Below are 18,298 nucleotides of genomic sequence, written 5' to 3'. Positions count from 1 at the left end.
CAAGCTTAATACACTTAGAGCCATGCTCTACTGTTTGAGCTACAGGAATGTTAACAATTTATTCAGTGGACTGAGTCAAGGTGACCAGGCACCTGTCAAGCCCAATCTTGCATTAAACAAGCCCAAACTTGCCTAACGCCAAAGATAATGTATAAATCATTAGTCGAATTGAAAAATGATGCACTTGCACAAATGGACGTTCCCTGACTTACTTGTCCAATAGTAGGCCTATATTTTAAACAATTCTGTGAGTGGAAAAAATATCTATTTTTTTCATTCTGTCAGTATATAATGTAGACTGAAATGCCTCAATGAACGTGTTATTTGCAGACTATTTAAAACATCAAACTATCTCAAACACTTTTTAATTACAAAACAACGCACAAGTCTGCGATAAAATAGCGCGAGAACTTCAAACCCCCACGTGCTTTGGGAAACTGAAAGGTCGCGCGGTGTTTGAGCCGTTATTAACCTCGAGTTCATCATCACTGATGTAAACGCCGTTAATCCCGGTTTGAATAAAATATGAATGCCGGGGCTTCTGGGTCAAGCAGAAGTGACACCGCTCGGTGCTAATAGTAACCCAGATAAAACTTAGCAAAACGTACAACTGCATGAAAAAATACAACCATTAGTGCACGAGGCGGGAAAACAGCCACACGTCCCCATGTTCGAAGATGATTTCTGTGTAACGTGAGGTGCGGCCGAGTCCTGACTAGCGTTTCCCAGGAAATAAGGGCAATACACCGGGCCTCTCCGGTTTCTAATGACGTGCATGCATTATTGAGCGCGCACTCCCGGGCAGGACGGCGCGGTCCCACTGGAGGTACCGGGTCAGCCACGCACAAAACGGACTGCGCTCCAGGAACATTACACTGACACTGGCGTTGGTTAATTCATGCAACGTCCGATTAACTGTCAGTTTAAGACCAGGATCATCCCGCGAAAGTGTCCTAACCCTCAAACACTTTGTAACACTTATGTAAATAGGCTACATGTATATAATTATTATTATATTTTACTAAATATGGTTTAACAATTCTGAACAGTTTTGAAAAGGATATAATAGATATTGGATTTCACAGCTCAATAAAATCCCACAACTGGGTGAATGCTTAGGCTACTGCTAACACTTTTGTAACAATTTGTCTTCATTTTTAATAATTAGTTAAAACTAATAGTAGGCCTTTACTGTTGTGATATTTGATTGGGTTTCTAGAAACATCAGTGTGAATGTAATGTGGGCAGCACAACTAAAAAGAGGTTAGAAACTACTTTAAAGACCAGCTACAAAGTGTTTATAGAATTGCAGTTAAAATCACAAAATATAACAAAGTAATTGCAATACATGTGTCATGCATGCTTATATATGCACATTTTAAAATATCTCATCACACTTGCTAAAAAAAAACGATCAAATATGTTATCTAGTTACTTGTGAGCATCAACGACATCAGTGAACACTGAACAGTTAACATTCAAGTGTGTTACTGAAATATTAACATACAATATCAGGAAGTACTTCAAGTAAATATTAGGCTCTAGGGCATAATGTCAACTATTCTTTCAAAACTATTTCACAAACCACCCTCTTGGATACAAATTTCTATATTCAAAAATAAAAAGTGTGTTTAAACTAATGAAAAATGACAATAGCATGGTTTTATCAACTAAAACAGCAATGTGAAAAATACTTTTTGTAAGGGCTACTTCCTGGAAACAAAACATTGGTGGTGCACTATTTAGTACCTGAAACACACAAATGCAGCAGCACTGAGTGAAATCCTGCCTGTCCCGAGACTGGGGTGTCAAAATCTGCAATAGGACAAAATGATACTGTGGATACACTTACATTTAATGGGGCAGCACAACAAGATAATGTTACAACATGGCTGGATTTTGTTTTACAATATGCAGAGGTTTGAGTGTTTTTATCCCACTTTAGATTAAAAAGAAAAATTATACAATTGCTTGTTCTTGAAAGCATCACACAAATGCAGTTATACAGCAGTTATCCTGCCACCTGTATAGTTTGAAAACAATCACGTTTAAAAGGGATGCTTACAGTTTAAAATTGATAATAATAGTAACAAACAAAATTAATGCATCAATCAGCCACTCTGACAGTAGACTCCCCTATCATTATGTGCACTAATAACTTGAAATGTGCCAATTTGTAAAGTAAATTTGACCCTCAGATGAACAGACTCCATGCAAAGAATGCCAAAGTTCTATCACATGCAAAGAAAAAAGCGCCATCTACTGGCTAAAAAAAGCTTTCTGATCACAATTCTGCAGGAGTGCTCTTAGAAATGAGTGTCATCACACCGTTCTTTAACAAATAATATATTGCAAAATTGTACCGGTCAGTATTTAGATATTGACATTACAGTAAATACAGAATTAACTCTGGATATAACAAATTAAATTATGTATGTTATCCATGCCATTTCTTGATTCATGTGAAATGGGAGGTGTTTGTAGGATAAGAAATATGTATCTCACCGTGTTATTAACGTTAAAAAAAAAATAAAGCAAGATGAACAACGACAATACAATGTTATAACAACATGGACAAGCTGTACATGTTTAAACATCAATCGATCGGTTTCACTGACTGGCTCTCATCTCATAGAAACAGAACATATGGAGGCATGAGGTTTCCAGAGTGAGAGTATGTAAACCACATACACAGATATATACATACAGTACATATGCACATACAAACAGGCACTCATCCAAACATATACATGTGTAATATATATATGTATACACACACACACACAATACATTCAGCTCATGCACACTTCTGGATACGGAGACCCCGTGAAAGTAAATAAAAAATAAAAAATCCTATTACCATCATATAAGTCCTCAGTCCACCAAACAAAATACGTAGATAGACAAAGTGAAGGAAAATGAGAGAAATAAAAAGACTAAATGCTGGAATGAGCTTAACGCAGGCCATGACACCTGTTGTTTGCAGGTTTAACCGACATGTTGAACTTGGTGGCACACAGACTAGTGCTTTTATCGTGTTTAAAGAACGGAGCGAGGTTTGACTCGCTGACTCCAAGTGCACCCTCTCCTGGTCAGGGTTTGAAGCGCACTCTTCATTCAAGCACAAATAAACTCAATAAAAGCTTACTAGTGGAGCAAAACAAAAATAGAACTGAAAAAAAAAAAAGAAAATCGGCATGCAGACACACCATCACCAATGTAAAAAGGAAACAAAAAAAAAAAAAAAAATCCCAGGTAGAGTAGTTATACAAGTTCGAATGGTCAGATGAGGTGGTGGTTTGAGCCGTGTGTAATATTATAAATAAACTAGTTGCTTGTGTTCACTGTAATGGAGTTAAAACAAGTCATCTTTGAGGTGGTTTAAATTTTTCTTATGTCATTATTACAATTCTATATAGTTTTAGAGATCAGCAAAAGCACCATTGTTTTAGATACGCAATTAACATCCCTGTTCCCTCATACATATAAATAAGCTTCATATTAACTGAAAATTAAGACTGTTTTCCCAGTCTTCTTATACTGTCTATTATAGAAACGCAATTCAATAATACCTCTTTTTGATTTCATGACACCCCCCCACCCCACCACCCCACCAAAATTAAATGTAAATAAAATCTTCAAATCGAATAAGCTAAAGACATTCATCACTTCCTATGTGTGTGTCCATCATCATGTGGTTTGCTACATGTGATGGTGTGTGTTGGGAGTGAGTGTGACTCATCTGACAGAGAGCGTATAAGTGAGATTAACCATTCAAGGCTCCTAGTATCTCAGCTGAAAAGCACATTTCCTTAGGAAACAAGCGAAATCCCCAGCTTCACGGATACCACACAACCAAACTGTCTCCCCTCAGAGCGAGCAACACAATACAGTTCTTTCTGCGAGGAATGAGCTCTGTTACACAGCTGCAAGTCGAGGCACTGTAGGTCCTGGGCTCAGTGGATCTTGTTGTAGAGCTGCATTTCTGAGTCCCATTGTGTAATTGTGTGTCTGAACCCAATATGTCCTATGGCGCAGCTCCACCCCTGGGCACAGTGTGCCCCGTGGTGCAGCTCTGTCTCAGGGCTCGATGAGCCCCATGGTGCAGCTCTGCCTCAGGGATCAGTGGGCCCTGTGGTGCAGCTCCACCCTCTTGTTGATTGAGCAGCATCCTCAGAATAAGAAGGCGCGTTTGGTCAGTACAATTTGGTTTCCTGGCGTTAGCTGTGTCTTCTTGGTGATTGGTGAGAGTCGGCTAGCTGAAGAGCATGCTGAGATAGCTTAGACCTCAGCAGCCTTCAGGCCGATTTTCTCCTCGTCCTGTCAGTCCGAATTGGGCTTCTTCAGTGAGAAAGCATATATGTTAAAATGATCACTCAGCTGCTTCACCTGCACAGGGAGACAGAAAGAAAAGATGATAATTAGAAAAACATGACAACTAACAAAGGATACTTACAACATTATATTTATTATATATATATATATCATAATGTTTAATAAAGTTTATTAAATATTAAAGGGTTAATAATAACCACATATGTATTACTATTATTAATTATTATAATATTAACTTAAATATTAATACATAAAATTTATATTTTTAATAATTCTAAATAAGGTCAAGGGCAAATGCCCCACACTGCTTGCAGCACTGCATGAAGAAATTCTATGAAGAAAAGAATAATGAAGTCAACCAACATTTAATAACAGTCGTGGTCATAATTATTGGCACCTTTGGTAAATATAATCAAAGAAGTCTGTGAATCTGCATTGTTTATCCTTTTGATCTTTCTTTCAATAAGTTCACAAAAATCTAACCTTTCATTGAAGTAAAACTAATGAATGTTGGGGAAAAAAATCACATTAAAGGTAGGAACAAAGCCAAAGAACTAGCACTGATGAAAGCTGACTGGGTTGTCGCCTAGCGTCAGGGCAAAAAAGCTTCACCTGAACACACCGAAAGGACAACAGCCGACGGTCAACCAGCACGCATGTTCTGAGCCTCTGTGTAAATGAGATATGTCTATTTCTGCAGCTATATTTGTCTATATTCATCATTCGAAAAGGGAAACCTACACTGCAGGCTGCAGATACACAAGCCGTAAACAAAGCAGTGCGCGCTTATCATTTTGAAAATCAATCATGCTAATCACTTTCTTTATTCCACTCGGCTCATGTTATTATTCAAATATTTGCCCAGGAACTCTCAGGTGAGATGATGTAAAATTAGAACAGCCTTCTCTCTGTACGGTCTTAACTTTGCTCGCTGTTTTGCTATTATTCTTGTGCACTGACTCGTTCACTAAACTGAACAGCCAATCAGAGTTCTCTCTCTCTCTCACCATCGGCCCAACGCCAATTCTACATGCAGAATCGGCCCAAAAAATCAACAATCAACGGCCATAATCATTGGTACCCCTACAAATTCTTAGGAGTAAAATTTCTCTGAGGTTTAATCCCTTTCATATTTAATTTTTTTAGCACACCAGGGTGACTATTAACATGAAATTATCCAGCCATGACTTCCTGTTTCACAGGAGTATAAATAAGGTAACAGAAAGAATTCCCTAAATCATCCATCACAATTAGTAAAACCAAAGAACACAGTTCTACAGCAAAAGATTGTTGAGCTTCACAAAATAGAAAGTGCCTGTAAGAAAATAGCTAAAGCATCGAAAATTCCCATTTCCACAATCAGGGCAATAATTAAGAAGTTCCAATCAACAGGATGCATTAGAAATCTGCCTGGAAGAGGACGCATGCATTGTCTTCATGACAATTTATAGTTCGTGTGGCCAAAGACTCTCCAGGGATCACAGCAGGAGAACTGCAGAAAATAGACATCAAAACACATCAAAAAGCACCTACATCACTACAAGTTTAGGAGGGTTTCAAGAAAATTCCTCTGATCTCATACAAAAACAAACTCCAGCATATTCAGTTGTCAGACACAACTGGAACTTCAAAAGGGGATTGGGTTCTATGCTCAGATAAAACTGAAAAAAAGAGAAGCTTTTTGGCAAACAAACATCAACATCAACACAAAAATGGGTCACTGAGGACAAAATTAAGGTTCTTCCAAGGCCACCCCAGTCCCATGACCTGAATTCTATAGAGAACTAGTGGGGTGAACTGAAGAGGAGAGTGGACCTCAGGATCTGGAGAGATTCTGTATGGAGGAATGTTCTCTGATCTCTTTCAAGTTTTCTCCAAACCCACAAGGCATTATAGGCAAAAACAAAAGGAGGTTGCAAAAAATATCGAATAAAACGGAGCAATTAATTGTGGCAAACAAGTATTGGAGAAAAACATTTCTTTCATAATGAAAAATATGAAACACTTTCAATTGTTTTACTTCAATATTTTTTTTTAAATAAAAGTTTAAAAGGACTAACAATGCAGAATTATTTTCACAGGCTTCTTTGTTCATATTTACCAAGGATGCCAATAATTCTGACCAGGACTACGTCATTTTTTTATTTTATTAATACATATGAAAAATGATGTATACAGAATTATAATTACATTATGAAACATACTAATAACAAGGATTAACTAATGATTATTAAATATAATTATAATTTAATTCAAAATATATCATTATGAAAAAGATTCTTCAAGACTAATTAACTAGGAAGCAGTCAGTGTGTCTGTACTCACCACTGATACTCCATAGTGTATGTGAGTGAGGAGGACTACAGCAGTCCAAATGTACAGGACAATCGTTTCACCATCATGCACAGTCCCAGATATCACTAGCAACACCACTAATGTCATCGGCAACAACAACAAACTCAATGGCTTGCATCGAGTATTGCTCATCTGGCATACAATGAGCTTGCACTGAGAGAGAAAAGGAGAAAAAAGAGAGCATGTCAGGAGAAGACATTGACTAAATGCTTCAACTGGAACTGAAAGGCATCCATTGTCATGGCAGGATGTCAGATTTCATTAATCGTGTTGGACAAGAGTCACTAGCACAAGATGACAAGATGAATGCGGAAGATTTGGTTTTAAAAGCGAAATGTAAAACCTGCAAAGGGTTAGTTGTGTTTTTCATTAAGAAGAATAATGTACCCAACATTCAAGAAATTGCCGTCCCCAAATTGTACTTCCGCTTTCGAATTGGCGATTTAAAAGCAGTGATACCGGTGTTGTCACACGTCGATTAACCGGTGGAAAATGTCCTTATCATCACAACCCTAGTGTGAACTTGGATGGGTTAAATGCAAAGGACAAATTCCGAGTATGGGTTACTATACTTGGCCTTCACATCATGTCACTGTCACTTTTATGCCACCAGAGAGCTAGAGGACTGTGTACACTCACAGTAATGTTGGAGAAGGCTGTTCCCACCATAAGATAAAAGATTCTGGGTTGCTGATGGACAATGTCTGAAGGAGAAAGACTGATCCACAGCGTAGACAGCACAAACAAGAGGACGGGAGAGAAAAACGGCAACAAGGCCTCATACATCGAACTGTGTTTCAGGGTGTTATTCCGGTACGCCCTATATACAGAGAGAAACGGTGAGAACAAACATCCCTGTTCCAAAGCATACATTATTTATCAGAACATCAATATGGTACAAAGAGTCATTTTCTATGTAGTGCAATACTGTATGTTTTAAATGAGGTGCAAGAGGTCTGGAATGAAACTTACTTAAAGACATTGTAGAGGCTCATTGGCAATGTTACAACAAATAAACAACCTGAAACAAAAAAACAAAAAACAAATATGAAATCATCCTTTAGGTGTGTTCACAATTGTTGTTTAGTTCTCTTGGTTCTTTTGGTCTGGGCCAAAAAAAAAAGATAATACATTTAGTCCTGGTTTACTTAGCATTCACAGTCATTTTTTAACATCAAACCTAAAGAAGAAAAACGTTTGTGACGGAACTTGTCAAACATCCAAAACAATACTGTGTGCTGGGGTGGGCCAAAATCTTATTTCACAGAATGAGAAATTAAAAATAAGAACAAAGAAGCAAATTACAATACAATAGAGCAAAGATACAAATTAAACACACTTTACTTTTTTCAGCTACAGTACGTTTATTTAACATGTAGTAAGAAATACTACAGAAATTGAACAATCAAGTGTATAACAAAAACACTACATAGTCTTCACTATATGAATTAAATATGAACTGATTCTTATTAAATATACAAAAGTGATTCAGTCAAGAGCAGCAAGTCATTTTCCCTTTGTCTTTTGTTGTTTGATTAACATTAATGAGACAGACAGCAGTTTATTATGCAGCTGTCCCTTAAAGACTGCACAGATCCAATTTACTGACACACATCCGGTTTTCACCGAGACATAAGCGACTATGTTTACGTGAATACTCCAGACGACAGGCATTTTGACATTATTGTGCGTCTATCTGACCACTCAAGCGCAATAAGACGAGAGAGAGAACTGAATTTGCGATTGCATGCTGTCTGAGGGAGGCTTTTCTTTTTCACAGCTTATTGAGCTCAACATCAACAGGGTTCTCAAGTTTTATCAAAAGCTTGGGAGATCACATGCGGTTAGGGGAGGAGCCCTAATGGAGCCCCGCCCCCCAATTTTACCCATTGTTCATAATTAACCAGCACAAATTGAAATTATAACAATTGGTAAATCTGATAAATGACAGAGCAATTCATCACATCAAATATACTCTTTAATGTTATATTTCAAAATTACAAATATACAAAAATTACAAAAATATAACAAATTGCTCCAAACAGTTTGGAAAAACAAATCTTTTTGCATTTTGAATGTGTCTAGTCAAAATGGTATAATGATTTATTGTGTGGTGGGACATTGTGAACAAATGACAGAGTATTAAGGTGTGTGTGTGTACACAAGAGTACAATCTGGCCGAGATACGTGCTGGCGGCAGGAAACTTCAGTTTGTGTGCCTGCACCTCGTATACAACGTTATATATAAAGCTTGCAGGACAACTTGGTTGGCATTGCCTTTTCAGCGTGAGAAATACACGGTGTGGTGTGTGAGTGTGTGAACTGGTTGAATTGCGTGTGTCTCACGGCCAATGCGTGAGACTTGAGAACCCTGATCAAGCACGTCCCAGTCTTTATCACTCCTCCGTGTGTTTAACGTTTAGTACTGTTCTACGCAGATATATATTCTAGACAGAAACCCATCTTTTCAGCAGTCTCGGTCCGCTTGTTTGGTGCACACCAGGGTTCGAATGGCAGCGTTCACACTTATTCAAATGAACCGCACAGAGCAATCGCACCAGGATTCATTTTAATCGAACCAAACATGCCAAGTGTGAACACACCCTTAATTTGTTATTTGTTAGTTTGGTCTGAGAGACAGTGAAAAAAACAAAAACCCAGCATATGACATTTAACTGTAAGAGGAGCCAATGAAAGGGCAAAGTCCACTCACCAACAATCATAACAGTGAAGAAATCTCTGTAATAAACAGTCCAAATAACGGGTTTGTACCATGTTTCCACACCAACCAGCGCTGTTATAAAGTACACAACAGAGATAGTCTGAAAAGAAAAAACAGAAAAGGATCATTACAACCTGCCTGGCAGTGCCTTTTTATGGTAATTATTTAATTCAAGGATCAATAGAGTATTAAAGGGATAGTTCACCCAAAAATTAAAATTAGCCCATGAGTTACTCATCCTGAAGCCATCCTAGGTGTATATGCCATTCTTCTTTCAGACAAATACAATCGGAGTTATATTAAAAAATGTCTTGGCTCTTCCAAGTTTCATAATGGCAGTGTAAGGATGTATGTCTTTGGAAGTCCATCAAAGCACATCTATTTATTATTAAAGTGCTTCACACGTCTCCGGGGGTTTATAAAGGCCTTCTGAAGTGAAGCGATGCGTTTGTGTAAGAAAAATATCCATATTTAAAACTTTATCAACTAAAATAACTAGCTTCCGGCAGATGGCCGTACGCATCGATTTACACAAAAAGAGTAACCTTTGACCTTTACGCACTTTGTATTCGTCTGAAAGAAGAATGTCATATACACCTAGGATGGCTTCAGGGTGAGTAAATCATGGGCTAATTTGAATTTTTGGGTGAACTATCCCTTTAATCTATTGTGTGCGACATGCTCAAACTAAATTTTACCAGCAATAATTTTATAACATTTTAAAAATGCACTACCATGCAAAAGCTTAAGTTTATTTAAAAAAAAGTTATACTTTTATTCAGCAAGGATGCATTAAATTGCATAATGTCAGTAAACACTTTTATAATGTTACAAAAGATTAAATTTCAAAGAAACGCTGTTCTTTTGAACTTTCTATTCACTGAAGAATCCCTATCAATGTTGAAAACAGCACTACTGTTTTCAGTAGTGATAAGAAATGTTTCTTAAACACCAAATCAGCATACAAGAATGATTTCTGAAGGATCATGTGACACTGAAGACTGGAGTATTGTATTGTAAAAACTAAATGTTTACATTTACAACTAAATTGTAACAATATTTCACAATATTAGTGTTTTACTGTATGTTTGATCAAATAATCACACCCTTGGTGAGAATAAGCAACTTCAAAAAACAAAAAAATCTTACTGGATATTTGAATATAGTGCATTAATTAGATATTTTTATATTTTAATTAATATTAATATTATATCACATTAATATTGTCTTATGTTAAATAATATATTCAATATATCAAATAAAATAGCTATATTTAAATATTTTGTAAAAGCCATGTTTTCTTTTCATTCAGCTTATCATCAGGTCATATTAAATTACCACTTGACTGATGTCGTAGCCCCAGGGCAGGAACAGAATTCCAGTGTTGTACTTCTCCCAGTGAGAAAGTATGAAGGAAAACAGGACAACCCATAACAGATAATACAGCGTCACCACGCTGACGCCTGTCTGACCCCGTCCAAAGACAGAGTACACTGTAGCGACGAAGAACACACATGCCCAGCTGTCCAGGCCATGGTCAAATAGTTCACCCAGCGGCGTGCTGGAGTTTGTTCTGCGGGCCTGTTTTCCGTCCACACCATCTGCATGCACACACACAACAAAATATATTTAAGTCACATAGTCACACAATCTTGCTACCACATCAGCATAGTTTCAGATATTCTCTGAAAAGAATATTCACAGCCCTACCCTTACAAAAAAATACAGTGCTAAAAAGCAAGCTTCAGCAAATTTGTTACAACTTCATATGCAAATGTGTGATTTGGGGCTGTATAATGGTCAGATGTTCCTGTTTAGTGAGTTATTAATGTATACAGCACACCTCAGCAGGTTTATAAATGTACGCAGGTGGGAGGAAAAATATGATTTTTGTCAAAATATCAGACCTGTGCAATAGGCCCTAGTACAAATGCACCCTTATAGACCTAATGATGTTGTTATTTTAGTGTTTCCTGTGTTAACAAGAATTGTGCATTTAAAAAAAAAAATTTTTTGACAACCCTATTAGCAAGAATGTGTGCCTTAAATAAAACAAATGAACTCATTTTGAAAATGGATTCCCAGACATTTAGACCACTAGTTGACAGAAGAGTCATTAACATTAGTATTATTTAAAAAACAAAAAGACACACTTACCTAAGGTATAGGCCAGGAAGTTGAAAAAGCCAGCAGCTACCCACACCCAACTTGGCACATGTACATTGCCATACCCTGTGCCACACAAGAACACCCAAATAATGAATCCCATTTGTAAGTAGGTACTCAACAACAGTAACAGCTTTACACTTTAAAAGATATTGAACTTTTATTAGGGCTGGGTCTTGACAATTTTCACACTGTCAATTCGATTTCGATTCACAAGCTTGCGATTACATTTCGATTCAATTTGAGTCAATAACAATTAATCGGATATTTATGAATCGGATATATGTCAAGTACAGTACATGGCAAATTTTCTCAAGAAAAAACAAATCTCTCAAATAATGCTGTAAACCCCAATGTTTGATATTCTTGATGCAGTTCTGCACCACTGTTTGTTGTTAGGATGACAAAAAGTTACATTTTTAGGGTGGCCCGCCTCTGCGGCCTAACAACGCTCGTCAATCAGATCAAAGGAGTCGTCCTTACTGTTCACAGAAGACGAGTGAGAATTCCAACGCAATGCTTAGATTTAGCCATGAAAGAGTGCGTCGTAAGATGCAACTAGCTAAACATTAAATATTAACGATAAAAATGTTCAGCTACCGACAGTAATATCCAGTGATGCAAACTAACATTTTTATGAAATTTCGTTTTTTAATTAAAAATATGCCATTATTTACATTTCAATCATAACTGAATTTGACAAGCCAAGAAACTTTTTTTTTTTTTTTTTTACATATTACACATATGAATAAGAGTGAATGTGTGCATATTTTAAAAAAAATATTTATTTCATAACTACAATGGACCTGAAACCTTTACCATTCTTATTTCTTTTTCTTTATTTACTTAAATCCCTTTTAATCATTTATTTAATTCATTTAAATAAAACCAAAATATTGCGATTGAATGTGTGGGAGACGTGGTACAAAGTTCTGTTTATTTATCAACTGAGAACAGAATAGACAAATCTTGGGATTTAAGAATCAATTTAAATTGAGTAATCAAGTTTTTTTTACCCAGTCCTCACTAAAAATTACAATGAATCCTTTAAATAATTTGCTGTAATTTATATATTACATTTATAAAATATACATTACAGCATTTATTTTAATATACATCTTATTTAATAATTTATATAATTAAGTACAAATTAACTAAATATTTTGCCATAAAAAGTTACCCAAAATGGGCAACCATTTCTTTCTTTTTGGTTAATTTATGAATAATTAATTGAACTTTTCAATGCTACACATCAGTGAAAAGACCATTTTGAGAGACCATATTTGATTATTGTTTCAATTTGCTCAGCTGTAAAACTGCAAGCCAAATTCACTACGACTTTATTACTCCTTAATGGAAAAATATATTTGTTACTGGAAAAACTACACAAATGTCACACTATGTAGTTAAGTTTGTAGTATCGCTACTTTTAATTATTCACTCCACAACACTGTGCGTTTAAGCTCTGTAATGCAGTGATCTGGGAATGTGTACAAATGTGGCTGTGCATGATGACTAGTTGATAATTGTAAGAATGATGAGCTGGAAGTGAGACCTTGATCCTTGTCATATAAAAAATTAACATACTTATACAACACAAAGACAGAGGTAATATTTTCTTCTATCATTGTACATCATCACTAATTTAGTAGGTTATAGTTGTAATCATTACAAATATGTTAAGGGCTCCAAGCTTTGAGGAAAAGGGCATTAACCAAGAATACTGCATCAAAACTATAACAATCAATCATACACAGTTTATTGACCTCACCTGAGGCATCAAAGTTAAAGTCGAAGAAGGACAGCAAGGTGAAGGTTAGTACCAGGAACATGAACCCTGTAAACGTGATGAGGTTTGGGGCAATCCATGTAGGCAAAACCTGAGACACAGAGAGAGAAAGAGAAATTAGCAAGTTGCAAACAGTCTGCTCTTCCTCGCAGGTAATCAGATCCAGACGGAACATTCATTAATGTTGCATATATGCAATTCAATGAAAGCAAAACACAGCGTAATGTTATGCTTTGATGTGGAATACCACTATACATTTATGGATTCAAAATATTTTTTATTTCATATATTTAACTATTTAATAACAATATATTATAAAATATAATATAATTACAATACATTTATATGAAACATTATGAGCCAAAACATTATAACAACCTGCCTAATATGCTGTTGGTCCTCTGCGGTCATGGACTCTACAGGACCCCTGAAGGAGTCCTGTAGTATTCCCATACTCAGCAGAGTGCCATGCACTGTGTGTTGTGACACATTCCTTCCATAACCATCATTAAAATTGTGCCACAGTAGACCTTCTGTTGGCTCGGACCAGACTGGATAGCTTTCGGCGGTTCGACTGGATAGCCACCCTGTCAGCGGTTTGTCCATTCTCAGACCACTGTTGGCAAATTCTCACAACTGCTGACCGGAAGCAACCCACAAGCCTTACTGTTTCATACATACTCTGACCCAGTCACCCTGCCATAACAATCTGGCCCTTGTCAAAGTCGCTCAAATCTGTATTCCTGCTCTTTTCTCTTGCATCCAACACATTGATTATGAGAACTGTTTGCTTGCCTCCCATCTAAATCTACCCAGACCTTAATATGTGGCCTTGTCAGGAGATGCTCAACGATATTAACTTCACCTGACTGGTCATAATGTTTTGGCTTATCATTGTATAATTAATATAATATATAATTTAAATATATTATAATAAAATATTTTTGCTGAAAGGACCTGTGTGTATGCTTGCCCTAATTTCAATCTTGAGTTTTCATGCATCCATTATTTGTGTAAATAATAAATTATTATTTAAATAGTAAATTTTAAGTAGCGACATTCAGTAGGGACAGAATGCCCTTGTGCATTCTGGGTAACATCCAAAATGACAATCATGACTCGAGCGTTCTCACCTTAACCACTGAGTTCCAGAAAGGATGCATGACGTAGATAGAGAGAGGGTTGGAGTCCACCGCACTGTACTGCAAAAAAGAGAAAGACGACAAAATGTGCAGAGTAAGAAACACCATTAACACCCATGTCAAGAAGCGTGAATGTTGAAAAGTGCTAACAACAGAGTGCTTCTGCTAATATGACACAGTGTTTCTGCTGACTTCTGATTATTAAAAATGGTAACTACATTATATCCCTGAATCTCTAATCAGCTTCTGCCCAAGTGACTGGCACGACTGGAAAATAAACTCTAACCTCGAGACAATTTAGAATGGCTTGAATGTAATAATAACTATCATATATGAAACTCTTCACTAAAGCACATTATAATGTGTGGTATGATTCAGGGGTGAAGGCAGATCACTTTTCAACTGCCCCCCCCTCCCTGCGTGAGGTCACACTTGGAGCTTAGGGGAGGGGTGGCCATTGAAGCCTCGAAAACATCTGGATCTGGGAAGGTCTGTACCAAAACCAAAAAATATACACTAAAATGCATATTATTATTATTATCAGTTCAGTTTGTATATACTATCCATTTACAAAGATGTTTCTAGTGTCAGCCATGCACTCTTGCATTTTCTAAAACTTGCTTTCTAAACATTTAGCTGTACAGTGTTGATACAGGGGTTAAGGGGTTAAAAATAAAATTGCGCAAGAGGGAGTAGTCATGCATGTTCAAGTGTGTGCAAACATGCAGAGCAAGAATAGCACATACCAACTCAGCGGCCCGTACACCTAACAGCACATTCAGAATTCAACCTCTCGACCCCTCTAGTAGTTCCACACCCTTTTACCCAAACTATCCTGTTCAGAGAAGCCTAACACCATCATGAATGTTTAGAAAACAATACTGATCATCTTTTAGTGTCCAATAACTGATATGCGAAACTGATTCGTAATTGTTTATTGCAGCTATTAAACGCAATAATTAATGATCACCACACAATAAAAACATAATAGGCACTATGAGAATTTCAACAAAAACAATACTGTTAGTAGTTGTTTGAGATATGAGCATTGTATATTTTTGAGATCATTGTTTTGGCCCCAGTTTATCTTCAAATGCATCCTGCTTCAAACAAAACATTAAATAAGCAAGCAAGTCATATTTCCTGTTGTTTCTTGTTGAACACAGCTGTATATAATGGCATTGTAGGGTGCTATTAATTAGAGATCCATTAAATGCTGGTCACTTATAGAACATACACTACCGTTCAAAAGCCTGGGATGTATAAAACATTTTTTTTTTTTTTTTTCAATGTTTTTGAAGGGAGTCTCTTATGCTCACCAAGGCTGCATTTATTTGATCAAAATAACAACAGTGATATTTTGAAATATAATACCATTTAAAATAACTATTTTATATTTGAATATATTTTAAAATGCAGTTTATTCCTGTCATGGCAAAGCTGTATTTTCAGCATCATTCCTCCAGTCTTTTAGTGTCACATGATCCTTCAGAAATTATTCTAATATGCTTATTTGCTACTCAAGAAACATTTTTTCTTGTTATTATCAATGTTGAAACCAGTTGTCCTGCTTAACATTTTTGTGGAAAGCATGACACTTTCTTTTTTTCAGGATTGTTTTATGAATATGAAGTTCAAAAGAACAGCATGTATTTGAAGTAGAAATCTTCTGTAACATTATAAATGTATTTGCAGTCCCTTTTGATTATCTTAATGAGTCATTGCTGAATAAAAGATTTTTTTTAAAATCTTACTTTTGAACGGTAGTGTATATTGATTAAAAATTATAGATTAAGTGTGTGAGTACTAGTAAAAAAAAAAAAAAGATAAAAACAATGCTCGGTCTACCACAACCCAAGAGTCAAGACAGAATAAGCAAGCTAATGCACTGGAGAATTTACTGTGATAATGTTAAACTATAATGATCATGAACACAAATCACAGGTCGTGTATATATGCAACCAGTGGATAAACAAAAAGCTTTGCATATCAATCCTGCCAGGTGCTTCAACTGTAAATTTTATCAAAGCACTGACACTACATTGCCATCTACAGACTGGTAATACGTGAATTTTAAATTAACAAACGAACAATTCAAGTGAAAGCACGGAGTGTGTGTGACTCACATTCAAATATAACCATAGATCCACGTTGGAGGCGGAAACAGTAGCCCATCCCTTTACAATTTAACCCGGTTTACAAACTAACCAACATAACATAGTACGTAGGTCAACTTAAAAAAAAAAAGAAAAAAGAAAAAAAGGACACTCTGTCCAGCTGGCAGAAGTACACCGTCGCCTAAGGTTTAGAAATGAAGATCTACTTTCACTGGCGGTTTCAAGTCACTGTACCACACCACTGAATTAACCGGTTAATTCCACTGATATATCTTTTGAACCTTCAAATTTTAAGTATAAACACTAATAACTAAAAGATGAATCAATTCATCTTACAAATTCGAGGGGAAATATATTGTTTCTCTTTAAAGGTGACAATAAGCAGCAGTTGTCCTTTCTAGAGAGCAGCACACACCGGCAGACCTCATGCTTTCAATGATAGCATTACAGCCCGGCACAGCTAGCCGACACCCTAAATTCATACACACTGTACAGAAAAGAATGGATAAGAAGGGCCTCACCTTATATTTATCAAAACCTGAGAGTTGCTCTTGGGTGACATAGTCGTAGAGAGCCATGATGACCGCTGCACGGCTCTGAGACTAACCGAAATTCACCACCCGTGTCGGGGCTCACAGTATCCGCAGTGCTGCGCGTGAGCGGTGGCTGTGCTGTGGCGTGACGCCTGAAACTCCGCCCACAATCCATTGCGTTTTTCAAAATAAAAGCCGACGTGGAACTTCCAGTTAACAGTGACACAATTTATACAGTTCAAAATATATTCTAATTCTAATTCTAAATATAAAAAAATAAATTAATATAAACTCACCAAACTTTAATATAAACTAAATATAAATATTTTTTTGAAAATATATAGTTTCTATTCAGTTACATTATTACGTTATTATAGGCGTGATACTTATACATCATATTACTGTACTGGTTATTTATTATGTATTACACATCAAAAATATTTAATTTTAACTTTTTTTGTTTACCCAGTTTTCTCTAATCTTTTCCACTGACCCCCCTAACACACCTGCTGCCTGGACTTTTAAATCCCTGTTCTAGTCTACATTAAACATTTACAAATGTAGCCCTATACAGACTAAATATGCACCGTAATACAAAAACATTTTCAATATTTTACACTACGTGAGTTTAGTCCGGGGTTAGTCACACTTTTATTTCTGTGAGTAGGTTCACGTTTTAAATTTAAGTTGCTCTATAAGCATATACCTTAAATGTATGGATATAAAACAGCTGTTTTTATTGTAAACAGAATATTTATATTATGTATGAGCACATGGCTCACTTATGTTTGCCTTTTGTTCGATATTCACTATTGTGTAAGGCCCCTGTTCACCCACTAGGGGTCAATACAAATCTACGAATCTAATACAAATTGCCACCTCAGTAGAAAGTTTACATCTGTCAGGCACACGACACAACTCATACAATATATTTGTATATTACTGATAAAACTTATAAACTTCTCGTGCATTTATACTTTTTTACAATTATTCAAAGATATCGTTTAAGAAATAGTAGGCTACCTGGTGATAAGATAAGCTAAACTTATATCCATCCTTCTATGCTCCTGTGCTATACTGTGATTGTGTTCAGTCTCATGGAAATGTGAATAAGCAATGATAGCTTCCTAAAATCAAAA

General features: G+C 36.2%; 1 protein-coding gene across 1 annotated transcript; it reads right to left on the bottom strand.

Annotated features, from left to right (window-relative positions):
* Window positions 1-1,834: 1,834 nt before the first annotated feature.
* On the bottom strand, window positions 1,835-17,301 carry selenoi (selenoprotein I). Its single transcript, XM_084100025.1, has 10 exons — window positions 17,148-17,301; window positions 14,501-14,569; window positions 13,350-13,458; window positions 11,570-11,644; window positions 10,751-11,013; window positions 9,404-9,512; window positions 7,663-7,711; window positions 7,330-7,510; window positions 6,661-6,843; window positions 1,835-4,389 (listed from the first exon to the last, which is right to left on the bottom strand). Exons 1-10 carry the CDS (start codon window positions 17,202-17,204, stop codon window positions 4,282-4,284), a joined length of 1,203 nt encoding a protein of 400 aa, XP_083956151.1. The 5' UTR covers window positions 17,205-17,301; the 3' UTR covers window positions 1,835-4,281.
* Between the last annotated feature and the right edge of the window lie 997 nt (window positions 17,302-18,298).

Source organism: Abramis brama (assembly GCF_963993115.1).
Source record: "Abramis brama genome assembly, chromosome: 22".
In the NCBI taxonomy this organism is placed as follows: Eukaryota; Metazoa; Chordata; class Actinopteri; order Cypriniformes; family Leuciscidae; genus Abramis; species Abramis brama.
The sequence above is the reverse complement of the archived record's forward strand: the minus strand, read 5'-3'. Positions and strand labels throughout refer to the sequence as shown.